General features: G+C 37.3%; 1 protein-coding gene and 1 non-coding gene across 2 annotated transcripts in view; both read right to left on the bottom strand.

The window, feature by feature from the left end:
- LOC143880027 (delta-1-pyrroline-5-carboxylate synthase-like) overlaps positions 1 to 16,368 on the bottom strand; it is a 31,835-nt gene extending 15,467 nt beyond the window's left edge. Inside the window, exons 1-10 of the mRNA XM_077382788.1 lie at positions 16,105 to 16,368; positions 12,701 to 12,772; positions 12,479 to 12,582; positions 11,450 to 11,552; positions 11,218 to 11,379; positions 4,180 to 4,457; positions 3,664 to 3,814; positions 3,272 to 3,436; positions 2,945 to 3,022; positions 2,648 to 2,737 (exon numbers count right to left, since the gene is read on the bottom strand). Of these exons, the coding sequence (XP_077238903.1) occupies positions 2,648 to 2,737; positions 2,945 to 3,022; positions 3,272 to 3,436; positions 3,664 to 3,814; positions 4,180 to 4,457; positions 11,218 to 11,379; positions 11,450 to 11,552; positions 12,479 to 12,582; positions 12,701 to 12,772; positions 16,105 to 16,155 (1,254 nt within the window). The 5' untranslated portion in view covers positions 16,156 to 16,368. The remainder of the gene's footprint in view (positions 1 to 2,647; positions 2,738 to 2,944; positions 3,023 to 3,271; positions 3,437 to 3,663; positions 3,815 to 4,179; positions 4,458 to 11,217; positions 11,380 to 11,449; positions 11,553 to 12,478; positions 12,583 to 12,700; positions 12,773 to 16,104) is intronic.
- Positions 14,165 to 14,250, bottom strand: LOC143880531 (small nucleolar RNA snoR109). Its single transcript, XR_013251751.1, has one exon. It is a non-coding gene; the product is annotated as a small nucleolar RNA snoR109 (small nucleolar RNA).
- Positions 16,369 to 16,857: the final 489 nt, after the last annotated feature.

Here is a 16,857-nt window from a genome sequence, read left to right as displayed (position 1 = left end):
TAAGTAGTATTTACATTATATTACTTGTGTAAATATTTATTTCTTTTATTTCTCATGTTTAGTTAGGATGGGGCTCATGGGTGGGGCCCTAATGGAATTCTTGTAACTATTGGTGAGAGGATTTATATAAATATATCAATATATCATGTGGGGAGTGGAGTTGGAATTTAAACCTCACGAACTCTCTCTCTCTCTCTCTCTCTCTCTCTCTCTCTCTCTCTCTCTCTCTCTCTCTCTCCAGGCCTCTTTGGAGCCACCAAAATCAGTCCTTATTTGAAAAAAAAAGGTTATTTTTAGTTAAATATTTATTTCTTTTATTTCTCATGTTAGTTAGAAGCCACTACATCATTTCTATAACTATTATAACCCTTCTTTGCAAATAACCATATTTAACTTCAAACTCATTCGCAGACAAGTATATACACATTAAGAATTACGTAGTGTTTACCATTTAAAAAAAAAAGAATTAAGTAGTATTTACATTATATTACTTGTGTAAATATGTATTTCCTTTATTTCTCATGTTTAGTTATGATGGGGGTCATGGGTGGAGCCCTAATGGAATTCTTGTAACTATTGGTGAGTGAATTTATATAAATATATCATGTGGAGCGTGGGGTTGGAATTCAACCCCTCCCCCCCCCCCCCCCCCCCCCTCCTCTCTCTCTCTCTCTCTCTCTCTTCCTTCATCGCCTTCCTTTCCTTCTATGTTCTTGTTTCCTTCTCCACGACTTGGATGGTCTTCGCCATGGTTTGCCTCTTTCCATATTACTTTAAATATGCAAACAATTTTTAGAGGCGTCCAAAGAGGACCTCAAGGTTCTAGCAAATCGCAATTTGGTGTGACAATATAATAGCAATGGAAGATATGATATCATTGGTTGTATCTCAATGCAGTTAAGAACATAATAGTCAATAGGGTGGTTTTTCTAAGATAACAAGTATTCAAGACCCATGAGCCATTTTGTTTGTAACAAAAAATCAAAGACCCTGAAACCATTTATTTACAACATGCATGTAAGCTCTTATTTACCCAACTAGGCATCCATTTTAATACAAAGACAACCAATGACAAAAGCTAAATCAGAGCATAATGGTCAGCAGAGAAAGTCCTCCAAAAGAACGTAGGGCGACAAATTACCCCACTACTATTTTCTGCATGTGTGTGTTGCGCACCCCAACCCCCCCCCCCCCCCCCCCCCCCCCCCTCTCGTGTGTCCATTCTACCTTAATTCCTCTCTCCGCCCTCTAAACATACCTCTTTGACCGCATCTCTCCACCCGTCTGGACTCACCAGCAACACCATGACAATGCCCTACTACTGCACTAACAAACAACCACACCACACTCTCCTTTCCCCGCCCTTACCTCCCCCTCTTCTCTTACCCCTTTTCCTGCATTCTATCGTTGGGGGCGAGGAGGAGGAAAGGGGGCAATTAGAAGGTATGAGGGCTGGGGAAGGTACTCAGTTGCAGTTGGATCAAAGTGGAAAAAACTCTATTCATTTGTTTTTTTTATCATGAATTGAACCCACAATTTGAAGTTTGAACACCTACATGCTTCATTAGTACGGTCAACGACATAGATGACTGAAACGGGTTATATTCCTAACATCAAAGTTGTGATCTATGAGCTCGATGGGGAAGAGAAGAAAAAAAATTGTTTTGAAACACAACGAGAAATTAGTGTTACCTTCAGATTGGTGAAACCATCAAGATTAACAAGAATCTAAGGTCCTTGTTCAAGATGTTAGTCGCTTCTTTCATTTCAAGGATGGGGTGAGGGTTATTGATAGGATCACTTTGCTGGTTCAGAATCTGATTTAGTTGATTTGGTCATACACCATTTCCCTGTTATGACAAGAATTTTGAACGGGAAGAGAGAGAGAGAGAGAGAGAGAGAGAGAGAGAGAGAGAGAGAGAGAGAGAGAGAGAGAGAGAGAGAGGTAGAGGTTGAGGATTTGCGATTTGCACCAGTGAAGCATAGCAGATAAGAGAAGTGCCACTAGGTCCGGTGGTTGTCCAGCAATGGCTGATCAGGGGCTTCCGAACGCCAGATTTAGATCCAGCAGACCCAGCTCGAACCTACCTAGGCTTGGTCATCCACAAGCTACACTGCCAGCTCAAGGTCCAATCGATGTCTAGTGGCTGAGAACCTAAGAATAGTGCCTGCGTTTGATGCTCAAATTGGCAACAAAAAAACCCCCAACGAAATGTGGGTTTTCTGCTAGAGAACGAAGTCATGATTTTCACTCTAAATATCGTGGTCAATCGAGTGGATAAAAAATGAAATCTTTCTCTTGATCAATGATGGATTTATGAACATGCCCGTCATCACTGAAAACCCCCTAACAAAAATAAAAGGAGAGGAGAGACAGAGAGAGGAACCATGAAAAAACTAAAAAGAGGGTACTTTTGTCATTACAGTAAAGACATGGAAAAAGTAATGCGGAGGATGTGGAAATATCATTTCCCTATATATGTAAGCACTTATTCACCAAACCAGGTAGTCTTTTCAACATAATCAGGGAAGACCAGATAAATAATGAATCGTATCAAAAAACTAATATTTAAATCCCAACAAAAAGAGAACAAGAACCTCACTGAAATGTGAATGATGAAAATGAGGTCCATATGCAACAGTTTACCTGAACTAGTGCTTCAGGTCGAGACTCAAAAACAATCAGAAGAACACCCAAGGGACATGATGTCTTCTCTAAAATGAGCCCGTCTGCAAGCTGAAACAAAAATTTTACCTCAGAATTACTTAGATTTGTACCTAACTATAATAATTAATGTCTAAGAAAGCCAATCTAATGAAAGCTACATCAAGTAAACCCTTTCTAGCCACAGGTGCAAAACTTTAAAAAAAAAATGAATGACACCAATTGCAAAACATAAAAAGGTTTAAACCAGGAGATGTCCTCACATGACCCTCCTATTACCTCAGTTCTCTTCAAAACACGACCAATTGGTTCTTCCATGTCGGCAAGTACACGAATAGATTTTGACAGACTAGAGATCTGAAAGAAACAGACAGAGGTCAACAAACACTTTCTTTAGAAAAACCAGCTGAGATGGAAATGTTTTTTTAAGAAACAGAGAAAATGCTACCCATTCAAGGAGAATGGCTATGCAAAATAAACATTGAAACTTTGGAAGTGGACTTAAATTTTCAGCACAAAGAAAAAAGTAGAAAGAGTATATGGCTCCAAATTACAAACTCAATATAAATATCACAATCAAACTTCAATAATTCTGGAATGCCTTGCCTTCCCTGGCTTCAACATCAATCGAGATATCAATGATTTTTCATATCCAGCCTCCTGTGCAGCAATAACATCAGCTTCATTCTCAACTTTGATTAAGTTCTCATTTGCTTCCAGGGCATCAGCGATGTCCAGCAAAATTTTCCCTCGATCTTGTGAAGATAGGGCCTACAGTGAAAATATTTCAAATTCATTTAGAGTTTATATTCAACCAATCAGAATCACTTTCCATCTGAAAACAACAAAGAAGATGCAATCATACTTCAAGAAGTTAACAAAGTAAGGATGTGTTCGAACTTTAAAGAGATAAAATGTAACAATTGAAAAAAAATATAGAACAAATTGTCACAGTAAAACGGAATACAGAACCTTGCGATCACATAAGGTGATCTTACCTGAAGTCGCCTAGAACATTCCCTTGCTGCAACTGCCATCTTACGTGCACCAACTTCTTTGAGTGGGGCCCATAAACTTGCATCCGGATGAAAGAGAGTGCCGACACGTTCTCCTTGCAGTACTTTTATGATGCTATCAGTAGCAAACCCACTTCAATAAAAAGGAAATAAATTAGAGATCAATAAGGTAAATAGCAGGGTAGGTGACATCGGTTTTCGGCAGGTTCTTACTGATTAAAACAAATTGAAACATTTATAAATTAACCTTTAAAATGGAAGAGGCAATCCCAAGTTCCGAACATTTTGCTGAGTATATACCATAATTGAGCAGATAAGTTTGCTCAATAATTAAACTAAGTACAGTGTTTTGTACTTTTATATTAATCATATCTAGAAGGTTCATGTATTGTCAAAACGTAGTTTAATGAAAGAAATATGACAGGTTAAAACTGAGATTTGCATCCAAAAGATGATGCCTATATTGAACTAAAACATCAATCAAAAGTAGAAAAATACCTGGTAATAACAACAGGAGTACCTGCAGAAGCTGCATAAACAGCAGCTTTGACTTTAGCAGTCATACCCCCTCTTCCCACCCTAGATTTGTCTCCAAAAGTGATCTCTCCATGATGTTTTTCTTTTATGTACGTATGTATAAGCTTTGAACGTGGGTCACTAGGAGGGCCACTATATAGGCCCTCCACATCACTTAACAAAACAAGGAGGTCAGCTTGTAACTCCAAGGCTAACAGTGCTGCTAAACTATCATTATCCCAGAAGATACCAGAAGAATCCTGCACATATTGTTCATCATCAGAGAAATCATCAGAACAAAAATAAGGGACACCTTAACAAATGGATATGCTGATAAATTGGAAACAAGAAATAAAGAAGCATTTAAAGCAACACTTCAGAACCCTTATGAATTCCAGACATGACACTAGAAAGTAGGAAAAGTACATGGGTTCAATTGCAATAAGCTTATGTTACAACGCACTATGTCTTGCTAATAATACCACCGAAATAGGAACCCCTGAGAAGTGGTGTTTGTACCTGTGTACATTCGGTGAAAATTTCTCCATACTCAATGACCACATAATCTCAAGCTTTGCCTTTTTAATTTTCTTTTCCTTGGTTGAAATGAGTCAAAGTGTAAGGTTCATTGCCATGGAAGCATTAGAACTTCTTTGGATACAAAAGTGATGGAGATAAATAATCAAGATGAAGAATCCAAGGATTTAAAAATTATGTTCGCATTAATGTTAGGGATGGGCTGAAACCGAGTCGTTTTTGTATATTTCGAACGAGACATTACAAAACTGTAAAAACTAGATCGAATATAATGAACTCAAAGAAATAGATAAGAATGAGAGGAAAGATTTTGAATAGAGTAAAAACTCAGTTCATTTTATAATAATGAAAGTAATGAATTTTTTAAGGTTTGGTAAAAATGACCAAATACCTTCAACATGAAAAATGTCTATGTTACGTAACTAGATGGCCTACTTGGGTTGAATAAATTAGTTAGATTTGTGTGGAGTTTGATTTGGTAGGGGTCTTTTGTTGTTATCTAATAATGTGAAACGTGTCTTGATGTTAGTTATGATAAGAGTTATCTTGGGTGAATCTTCAAAGTTGACTTAGAGATAGGTATTAGGGGAGAACTAATAGGGAGATGAAACATGGATGTTTACTTGTATTTAATGTTGCTTATGAATAAAATGTGTACGCAGAAATTTATTCCAGAAATTGTGTTTTGTGCACAAAGGAGGATGGATCCTTCCCTCGAAGCAGATCAAGAGGCTGACCTTCCCTCTAAGAAGATCAAATCCGTTACGAACCGAATCGGGGTCATAACAGTCTACTTCTAATACTCCCCCAACCTAGCTTGTTCTCTGGGACATGTTAAGCTTGTGTACTAGATAATGATGGTGGCCGGTTGTGAGCCTTTTGGTGAAGACATCTTTAATTTGTTCTTGACTTGTAACATAACATGGAAAGACTTGTTTGTCCACAAAATTTTCACTAACTAATTTCAACATGCCTGTTCCTGACATGAAAGATTTTTTTTCTTTTCATTTTTTGTTTTTGTTTTGAATGACATGAAAGATGGATTTTGTGAGAAACTGATGGCACTCTCATTCTCACTATACAACTTGTGAGTCAAACAAACTACTAGAAACAACCCAACCGTGATAGAAAACACTTTGTGAAACCCTACGCTAAATAAATAATAACACAAAAAACACTTGGAATTCGAGGTAGAGCTCCTAAAGGTGTTTTATCCATGCAAGAGTCATTGTTGTGTCCATGGCTTTCTACTCAGCTTTTGTGCTTGACCTAATCATTGTCTTCTTGATGCAGATAATAGGCCAAATAAGAGGCATATTTGCCCATTAGGATTTATATTACCATGTTTTAGTTTTAGGATTTTATTTTTCATGGAATTTTATTTCAATTGCCTATAAATAGGCTCATGTATTAGGGATTTTAAGTTTGGATGAATAAAGATTGATTGGCATCTCCCCTCTATAAGTTTCTTCTCCTTCCCCTATTCCTCCTCTTCTCCCCTAATTTCTTCTTCTTCTATTGTTCCTCTATTCTCTTCTTCCCCTACTCTTCTTCTATTCTTCTCATTCTATTCTCTTCTTCTTCACTTCTTTCTTCTTCTTCTTCTATTTCTCTCCTCAGCCTACATCAAATTTGGTATCAGAGCCAAAGTTCCAAGAGTTAAGAAGCTGTCAAAATTCGCCAACGGAGCCGTTGATCTTGCCGAACAGCGCCCCATATTCACCTGTTTGACCGCAAGGTAACATTCATTCTCAACCCATATTGGTTCCATCTTTTGATTGCTACCCTTAACCCTACGACTGCCCAGAAGCTTGTAAATCCAGCACCCTATCCATCTATTCCCTTTCCATTATCCCTCTTTCTTTACATGCTAAACCTTCGGCCATTATCAACAGGAACAGACCCCCTTGATATATTCGACCAGCAACCTTTCTTGATTTACCAAACTAACCTCCTTCCTTTAATCCACTCAATTAATTCCTTACTAAACTGCCCCATCACCTCCCAAAAAGCCTCCTTAACATCACCATCTTCTAACCTTAATACCCAGCCTCACACTCCTCTAAGCTTTTCAACACCCTTTCAAGTGTCCAACCTTCCATCCCAAACCCTATTACTGCAGTCCTTTTTTTTTCCAGCCCATACAAGAACCCTGTTATTGCCACCGTCGCTTCCATCCTCGCCCCTTCTCCTCTCTTCTCCTCCTATTCTTCCTCTTCTACTTCTCCCCTATCTCTTCTATTCTACTCCTCTCTTTTCTACATCTTATCTTTTTCTCCCTTGTCTTCTATTTCACTTCCCGGTCCTACATCAAATTTGGTATCAAAGCTACCTACCCACCTACCCCCTTCCTCCCTTGGCCACCCCCTCTTTTACTTTCAACCCAATTTGACCCCCTTATTTTACCTTTAGACACCCCAGAAAAAAATCAGAAAAAAATTTAAAAAAAGAAAGGAAAGAAAAAATCCCCTCTCTGCTTTCTCTCTCTTCCCCCATCTCATTTTCGCACTCCTCACCCGAGCCATTTCCGCTCAAAATTTGATTTCGCCATCAACACGAAAGTTGTTCGTGACAACTTTTCGAGTATATCCAGCCTACTTTCAGCCTTTAAATTTCGGTTTCGGTGTCGGTTTCAGTCACCACCGAAACCGAAACGTTTCGGGCCGAAATCATGTACAAATATGATTATGATTTCGTTTTTTATTTTATTTCAACCGAAATGTCTAAAATTTTGGTGTAAATTTCAGCGATTTCAGTGGAAATTTTGGCTATTTTGGTGAATATTTCATAAATTTCAATGGGATTTATAACATTTCGGTGGACTTTTCTAAAATTTCGGTGGATCTATTTTTTCGGTGGAAATTTTGTAAAAAAGGCTAAAAACGAAATTTCAACCTAAATTTCGGAATTTCGGTGAAATTTCTCCGAAATCCTGTAAAGAAATGACTTCTTGTAAATTTCGTTTAGGTCGCGGCCGAAACCGAAATATTTCATTTCGGCCGAAATTTAAAACCATGCTTTCAGCAGTCAACAACGAGTGCAAGCACTACAACGACCAACTTCCACCGTCCGTCGGTTTTGGTTCGATAGCAGATCCGAGCCATAAGACAATTTGATTTGAGATTTGCGGCAAGCATTGTGTTCCTTTCAACATGACAGACAAATCATACGGTTGATTTCAGTTTTTGACACCGGTCCAAATGGTGGCCATTTGTTCGATATTTTGATGGGTACGGCGATCAATATTTCAAAAGCCGCACTCACTATAGTTATTATGATGATGCATGTCTACGGTGGATCTATGCTCTTGATGCATATTATGAGTACTACGGCTATGATCACCGAGAGACCATCTAACGAGCCAGCGAAACTCTGCGACGACAAGCCTAGAGGTTATGGATACGTCGAGTCACGGACCGTCGTCACGTAGGCGAGCCTCCATTCCGTCAATGGAAGGAGGTCTGTGATGAGTTTATGGGTATTTATGCCTTAATGGCATGTCGGTATGAAAAACAATTGATGCGTGAAGAAGCTGCTCATCGTGAACGAAAATTCGCAGCCCGACGTGCACGAGAAGCCGAAATTGAAGCAGAAAACAGATATCAAGAGCGTTACATGCATGATAAGGAATTTGCTACCACTACTGCGGAGCCGCATGATGATCCAGCTGACATTGTGGATGAGACCATTATAGTTGTTGAGCCTATGATTATGTTAGATACAACGCCACAGAGTACAGTGGCTGATGAGGCTGACGACGATGAGCATGACGATTTAGAGATTTCCACAAGGCCGATTGCCGAGCATCTAGAGAGAGATCTTAACACTTCCATAGTAGAGGCAGATATTGTGACTGAGCCATGTGAGGCTGATCCTTTGATAGAATCGACCGAGCACCATCATGAGCCACAGGCGAGTGACCTGATTTTTGAGCCGATATCTGAGACGGCTGATGAAGAGTATATTATGGAGGATTGCCCTATCTTTGAGCCGGTTGAGCAGATTGTCGACATTTGTGCTAAGATAGAGGCGCTTGTTACGCAGATTGATCAGGGGGCTTTATCATTTTCAGCGATTGGTTCGACTGGTCCAGATGAGACTACTGGGCCGAATATTCTTGAAACGTTTTACCGAGGCTTGCTAGAGATTGACCTTCTAGAGCAGGGATTGATACTTACTGTAGCTCTCATGGCAGTCCAAGAGGAGTACGTTGCCATTTTTCCCAGCTTCATTGATTTTCAGGAGAGGGTAGCGTATTTATGATTCTACATGGGCGATTTCTTCCATATCACTCGGCCAGCATTTCATATCACTTTCACAGTTATCACGAGTCTTAGATATCAGGAGTGCCTCCTACGGATTACGACTACTACTACTTGAGTGGGTCGTCTACGTATTTGATCCAAGCGGACTAGAACTCGATGATCCAGGCGGACTAGAACTCGAGGGCGAGTTCTTTTCAAGCGGGGCAGAATGATGCGGATAATAGGCAAAATAAGAGGCATATTTGCCCCTTAGGATTTATTTCCATGTTATTTAGTTTCTAGGATTTATATTTCCATGTTTTAGTTTTAGGAGTTTATTTTCCATGGAATTTTATTTCAATTGCCTATAAATAGGCTCATGTATTAGGGATTTTAAGTTTGGATGAATAAAGATTGATTGGCTTATCCCCTCTACAGCTTTCTTCTCCTTCCCCTACTCCTCTTCTCTTCTCCCCTAATTTCTTCTTCTTCTACTGTTCCTCTATTCTCTTCTTCCCCTACTCTTCTTCTATTCTTCACATTCTATTCTCTTCTTCTTCACTTCTTTCTTCTTCTTCTTCTTCTATTTCTCTCCTCAACCTACATCACTTCTATTACTTTCTACTCTATTAAATAAAGCAATCATTGATTGACTTCAAAGACCTTGTAACTGACTTGCGTGTCAGGATTTCCAACCAATCAGAATCTAAGTCAATAAACACTTCAATTGTTTTGTCTTGAGAAAATAGTCTGATGGGGGGACCATCCTTCACAAATCAGAAAAAAAATGACAAATCATTAATGCTTTAGATCTATGTTCAAGTTTGTTACAGCAAAAGGGTGCGCCTAAGGTTTGATGGCAAAATCTATGTAAGGTGCAGGTTCCTCCTCGTATCCAATGCTTCTCATGGACTGCGATCCCTATGAAAATCAACACAATGGATCGCCGGGCTGAGGATCTTCACTAGAGAAATGCAAGGAGTCTTATACATTGAAGGAGAATCATCCGACGTCATCTATTGGGTGAATGTGGGTGTTGGCTAAATACACTTATGAAGTTAGGGGCATGAAAAAATAGTCATATTCACTTTAGTTGTGTTCCTAGATGCGCAAATGATTTGCAGGACAATTTAAATATATCGGGTGTTCATAGAGAGGCCTTATGTGAGAGGCATCCCCCCTTGTAATGTTTTCTTAATTTTAATATTGTTTGTTTATCTTTTCGAAAAAAAAAGACAGGATCACAACTGAGTTCAGAGAGGAATGATTCACTTGTGCTTTTGTCGCATTTTTCGAAACAGAATTAAACACTTAATCCATTCTATATGAAATAAACTGTGTGTACGATGGACAACTTAGCAAGGAACACATCAACTTCAGGGAAGTATTAGAAGTATATGTTCACTCTTTTTGGAACAAGTGCTTCAATAAAAAAAAAAATTTAAAAGAATAAGAGGCTAGGGGTCATAAAAAACGCAAACAGTAAAAATAAAGAAAATAGAGAAGATCACAAATCTGGCATTTCTCTCTAAACCATTATGTTTACCCTTCATTAAGAGTATTTGGTCTTTTGTTACTCAAGGGTTTATGATAGCTATAATAGCTGTAATTTTGTATTCATTCGATGGTACGTAATCATTTTATTTACATAACTAAAATTCATTATGTAAAAAATTGAGTAAATATTATAGAAACCTAGTATATACTATATAGTCCTGTAAGTATAGGAGTTAAATGTTATAGTAAAATACACACACACACACGCACACACGCGCGCACGAGCGCACGCACACACACACATCTATGATTTATGCAATGTAATGGATCTTGAAGTTGGACCAAGTCTTATCTATGATTCAACGAAAATCATGACCTTGTGAAGTCATGCTCAGGAATTCGAACACACCTCGGACATAATATAAAATTGCCAAATAATTGAAAAATACCTTTTTTTTTTTACTTCTCAGTTGACACTTTAAAAAATCATGAATAATTCAAAATTTGTGTATTTGTTACCAAAAAAAGAATCATGAATTTCCCCAGTTAAATGTGAATTTTTTGAAATCCAAATCAAGCACAATTTTATAAGAACAAACTATAAAAATTTACCAGCTTAAAAGAAATGTTTCACCATAATTTCGTTCTTAATATATTTGTACACAAGCTCTGTTGCTCGAAATAAGAAAACGTAACAGTCTACATGCTCAAGCTAAAAAGAAATAATTGAAGAGGATCACACCTCATATGGAGCTTTCCTGGTACTGACTGCATCATTTTCATTGAAAACAGGAATAACCCTTAGAGCTAACAGTGTATTCACAGTTTCAGAAAGTTGCTTCCTGAAGTCCGGATCCTTAAAATCATTATCAGTCACAAGAAGCTGAGATGATGTCACGTCCAACTGCATAACAAATGTGGGACCACATAAATCTTTGTGAAGGAATCCATTAAGTAAAAAAATTGATTTTCACCTGACTAAATAACGCATCATATAGAGCCATGAGGCCACCCTGTCCAACACCTGCACAAGCCTTCCCATCGAGTTCAACTTGAGGCTTTTGGAGATCAGCAAAGCTGCAAAGAAAAACCAACATAACCAAATCGATTCATGCAATTAACCTCGAATGTGAAATAAGTAGTAAGAAATTTACGGCAAAAAAGGAAGCGTTACAACACAAAATGCGTAACAACTGTATAACAATTCAAAACTTGAAAGGGCTCGTATCAAAGATAGGGAACTGCAAAAATGGAAATAAAACATTGGCATGCCAATCATTTTCCTTTTTCTAGGCTCCATGAGTTGCTATTGCATTCCACACTTGTGCTCCAAGTGGGTAAGAGAACCTTCATTACCATCATTATTGTCTTTTTTTATTACTAAAACATTCACGAATACTCTTCTGCTATATTTTATCTACTCATATTTTTTTGAAATGGATCTACTCATATTTTATCCTGAAATATTCTTTTATAGACAGAGATGTTGGTGTCTATGTCACAAATATCTCCGATATTTTCAAAATATAGCGTTTTTATCGCGAGATTTTGATAAAACGACAAAATCCCGAACTAATCCCGAGATTTTAAAAATATAGCAATATTTTCATTTTTATCATAAAATATACCGATAATATTGCGATATTATCCCGATATTTTTACTATATTTTTATTTTATATATTTTTTTCTTAAATTTAAAATATTTATATATTTTTTAAATAATTTTAATGTTACCGTTTGTTTCCCGATATAAACCCGAAAAAATTAATAAAAATTAACATATCCCGAGATTTTCCCTTGCCGAGAAATTCCCGAGAATGACATTTGTGATATAGGTTGGTGTTATAGTTTTCTCAAGGCCACCATGTCTAACACCTAGAACCCAAGATATAGCTAATAGTGCCTTAAGATTTTGCAGGAAGAATGTGCTGATTTTTCTCTATGGAAAAAGCTCTAGATCGTTGCGGCATTCTAGCATGAGTTAAAAAAAAAAAAAAAACACCTGCTGTTGACTAATTTCCTGTATCTAAGTCGTTGACGCCCCACACCAACAGCACCTGAAGTGACCAAAATGACTTCAAAGCCTCGAGAATTCAATTCTTTAACCTGCAGATGTTTCATTGAGAATATAAGATGGTAAACTCAAAAATATGCAGCAGTGACTGTGACTAGAAAAACATCCTCAATAGTTCTATTCGATGCCGGAGTGGCATTTCTAGTCCACCTGCTCACAAAGTGCTCCGAGTCTGCCTAGTGCTAATCTTCCATCTGTTCTGGTAACAACAGCCGTCCCAACCTTTGTAGTCAAGAAATGGCCAAAGCATCAGGTCAAGTAATCAACTTCTTAAATGGGTTGACACAAACAAGGTCCAAGAAAACTTGTATAATGCAATAAATATCTAATAGCATGAAATCAATATCTCTTTCTTATGATGATTCAAAATAATAACAATAATAATAATAAAGATCATATTGCATGATCACAACTAAAAGGTACTTCAAAATTTTCCAAAGCAGAACTATTTCTGCCAAAATGGGATGATTAAGCAGTTATTTTACTTTTAAGCAACGCAGTTGAGATTTCATTCAGCGTGCACCACTTTCATAATTAAATCAAAGAATATCAAAATGGAGTGACCAGATAATATTGCTTATGGAAGTAACAACAAATTTTAACATCAAATTAGGTCATAAAGTATTTTTTTAAGTGGTAGCCAATTTTATTAAGAACAGAGACCGAGGTGGTCCATACAAAGATAGCCACAACAAACAAAAAAACAAATACAGACAAGGAATAATCAGGAGAAGAGAGTCATAAAGAGCCAAAGACTCCAAGTAAACTCCAAATTTAGCAAGGCTATCCACCACCTCATTGGTGGAGCGACGCACATGCATGGAGGTGGCTGAGAATGAAACCTTCAAACTTAGAAAAATCAAAACGGTTCAAACAGATTTTGAATGTTATAGCACAAAAAACTGAGTATAAGATGGCAATTTGACTCATGAGTAAGGTTTAAGGTTTTGGTATCGATATGTATTTCGATCATGACAGAAATGGTGGGTTTCGAATGAAAATTTTGATTGAAATCCTGTAAAATTATGGAAATGTATGGAAACATATGCAAATGATAAACATTTAAAAGAAAACTTCAGGACATGCTACAATAAGCACAAATATACACTACAAATCATCATATATGTAAAAAAATCATTAATAATATCAAACACCTAGTGATATGCACTATCACGTATGTCTGATAATTCAATACATATCACATTTTTTGATTCTCAAGTAATTCAAATAAATATTTAAACATGATACATACATCACATTTCACATGCATTTCATATAAATATAATTGTGTAATACATGCGGGTATAGTCTAACACTAATACACAAACGGTTTTAGTTTCAGTATGTGTTTCGATGGGGATGGAAATGGAAAGATTTGAGTCGTTTTGTGTCAGTTTCGGTGGAAATTTAAAACCGTGCTCATGAGCATGACCACTAACTAGGTTTCAAACTTACAATTTACATTAAGCATTTATGGAAGAACCATATAACACGTCATGGAGATTAAAGTTCTTATTACAGCTGAATAGTAGTGATTGGCACCCCTAATGGAGTGAAAAAAATGAACAACAGTTTCTCTCGAATTTTTTTTTTTAAAGTACTTACTATAAGAATAAATATCAGAAGTTCGGTAAGCGGTTTATCGACTGAAATAAACAACAACCGACCAGTTTTATCTCTGATTGATTTAGCTACAGCCACATTGGCAAATTCAAGAAATGGGCAACTGAATAGATACGCCCATATCTTGGTACATGTAGCCAAGCAGTTTCTCTCGAATGATCCCACCAGATCCTCAATGATGTCAGAATATGTGTGACAATAAGCTCTAAGGTATATTCTAACAATCCTACAGAATTAAGTGTTTAAATATAAAGTAGATCAGAACTTTAAAAAGAATCTGAGGTGCAACTGAACTTAACATGTTATCCTGTTCATCTTCAACCCCATAGCCTGCTAGTCATAACAGTCCTCATCCAAGGTAACTGATAATACTTAGAACTCAAAGTAGCTAGTTGGTGGCTGGCAAAGATATGCAGTCGGTTATTTATTATGTGGATGCTGCCTCAATCTGTGGGACAAGACCTGTGAAACAACCAATTGCTCCAAAAGCTTAAGCTGTTGGAGAAGGCGTTATAAACTTTCCACTCCCCCTCATGTGTGGCCCCTCTTTTGGCACATGTGGCCCCTCTTTTTTTGGTTTTGGCCATTGGATGTGGATTTTTACTACCAAGGAACCGAGACCTTTGCTCTGATACCATGTGAAACAACCAATTGCTCCAAAAGCTTAAGCTGTTGAAGAAGGCGTTATTTAAACTTTTATACTTTCACAATACCTATGGTGGATAAAAAAGTATGAAAGGGTCAAATATTGTAGCTGAGACCTGATTAAACATGGTTTCTCCGGCCATCCTTCTCTTCCTCTTGAACAACTCCCATGTGTAGCCCACAATATTGGTGCATGCATAATTATGTACTGTTCATTAATGTATGAGCAATTCTGTTTGAGATTATTCTATATTATATGCTTAATAATTAGTTTATATGATCAAAAGCATTTTCTAGAGTAAGGAGTGTGCATGTTGGTCTGCAAGGAGGTTCACCGTGCATGTTTTATTGAAAAACTAATGTGTCAAGAAATACTTTGAACAGAAGTCTATCCAGCAATCCTGAGTCAAAATGTGGTACGCATGCAAATTACATCAGAGAAAAATTAAAGCTCTAAATGGATATTAGCAAAGGAAATAGAAATATGTATCAGAAACTAAGACCTGTTAGCACTTAGAAAAACTCAGAAGAACTCTTCAAGGTAGTCGCATTTTAAAAGATTTGAGTAGTGAGTACAAAATCCAACAAAAACAAGTCAAGAATCCAAATCAGAGCGCAAAACTACTTGCGATCTTCCTCTAAAATAAAAAAATATAAAACCGAGAAGAACAGCATCACTACATTGTGGAAAACATATGCTTCCAATATTGTACTACTGAAAACACGTAGTACATTACATATTCTAGTATTCTACTACTAAAACCTAATTTTTTGGAGAAAACTCAACAAATTCTACAGAAAAAAAAAGATATTTTTATGAATTCAAGTTCAAAATCTATTAAAAAAAAAAAAAAAAAAACTCACGGAATGCCAAATTGGATCTGGTAAATATCAAACGAGCACTGATCAACTACTAACAATGCATAACATCAAATTTGAAGTAGAATATCACTGCATTCCAAGAGGAATATATTTCACTACTGAAAACTAGATTACTAAAATAGCTATAAATCAGTAAAAAAGCAATTAAAACCTAATTAAGCAAAAGATAATAGAAATCTGCTACCAAATAGAGGAGAAACTCATTAAACTCTTAATAGATCAAAATAATACTAATCTACTACCAACAAAGCATAACATCAAACGGAAAGAAGATCAAAAATCAGTTTAGTGTCAAAATTATACAAATCTAACATTCTACCACTATAACCGAGAAAAGTAACTCAAATCTCTCGCTATTTCTGAAACAAAACAAGCATTTACAGTTCAAATTGGAGAAAAGTTACCTTGATGATTAAACGCTTCACGTCTTTGACGAAAGCTCGAGTGGGATCCATTGAAGAGTCAAGTTCGCTCCTCCGCCTCTCTCTCTCTCTCTCTCTCTCTCTCTCTCTGGATGTCGAGATCAGGGGAATGGAGAGAAAGGAACTGCGTTGCTTCTCTCAAGCGTTGTTTAGGTATTTATAGCACGTCCGTTTGAAACATCCAGCTTATCACACGATTTGGTTCTCTGAATCTGGTCAGAAACCCTACTTCTCATAAGTTGGTTGTCCTCGGCAGTTTCTCGTGTACGAGAAATTACAATTAATTTTGAAGGGAAGATGATAGAGACCATCGCGCATTTGATATTTCTGCCTGCCATAATGGACTACCCTACAAGAAAAATTGGGATCACATGTGGCGAAAGAGAGTGGAAAATAGACAAACAATGTGTGTCCATGTTTCTGCCCATTTTTTCCCTCAACAGATGGCAGGGTTAGGATGATCCTATAGGGCTGATTTTTGGTACACACCATATCCATTGAAGGGCCTTCCAAATGAATGATTTTGGATCCTAAAAAATGTGGGGCCACATGTGTTTTGAGCTATAGCTTAGCTTAGGAACACTTCCCTCCATATATATAAAGGGTTCCTGCACACGAGTGCAAAAATATGGTGGGGGCCCACTTTTTTGGGGATCCAAAGCATTCACTTGGAAGGCCCTTCCATGGATAGGGTGTGGCCTAAAAATCAGCCCCATTGGATCATCCTAACTCTGC

This window comes from Tasmannia lanceolata, unplaced genomic scaffold (assembly GCF_043159265.1).
Source record: "Tasmannia lanceolata isolate RefF3 unplaced genomic scaffold, GAP_Taslan_0.1 ptg000006l, whole genome shotgun sequence".
NCBI classification, from domain to species: domain Eukaryota; kingdom Viridiplantae; phylum Streptophyta; class Magnoliopsida; order Canellales; family Winteraceae; genus Tasmannia; species Tasmannia lanceolata.
The sequence above is the reverse complement of the archived record's forward strand: the minus strand, read 5'-3'. Positions and strand labels throughout refer to the sequence as shown.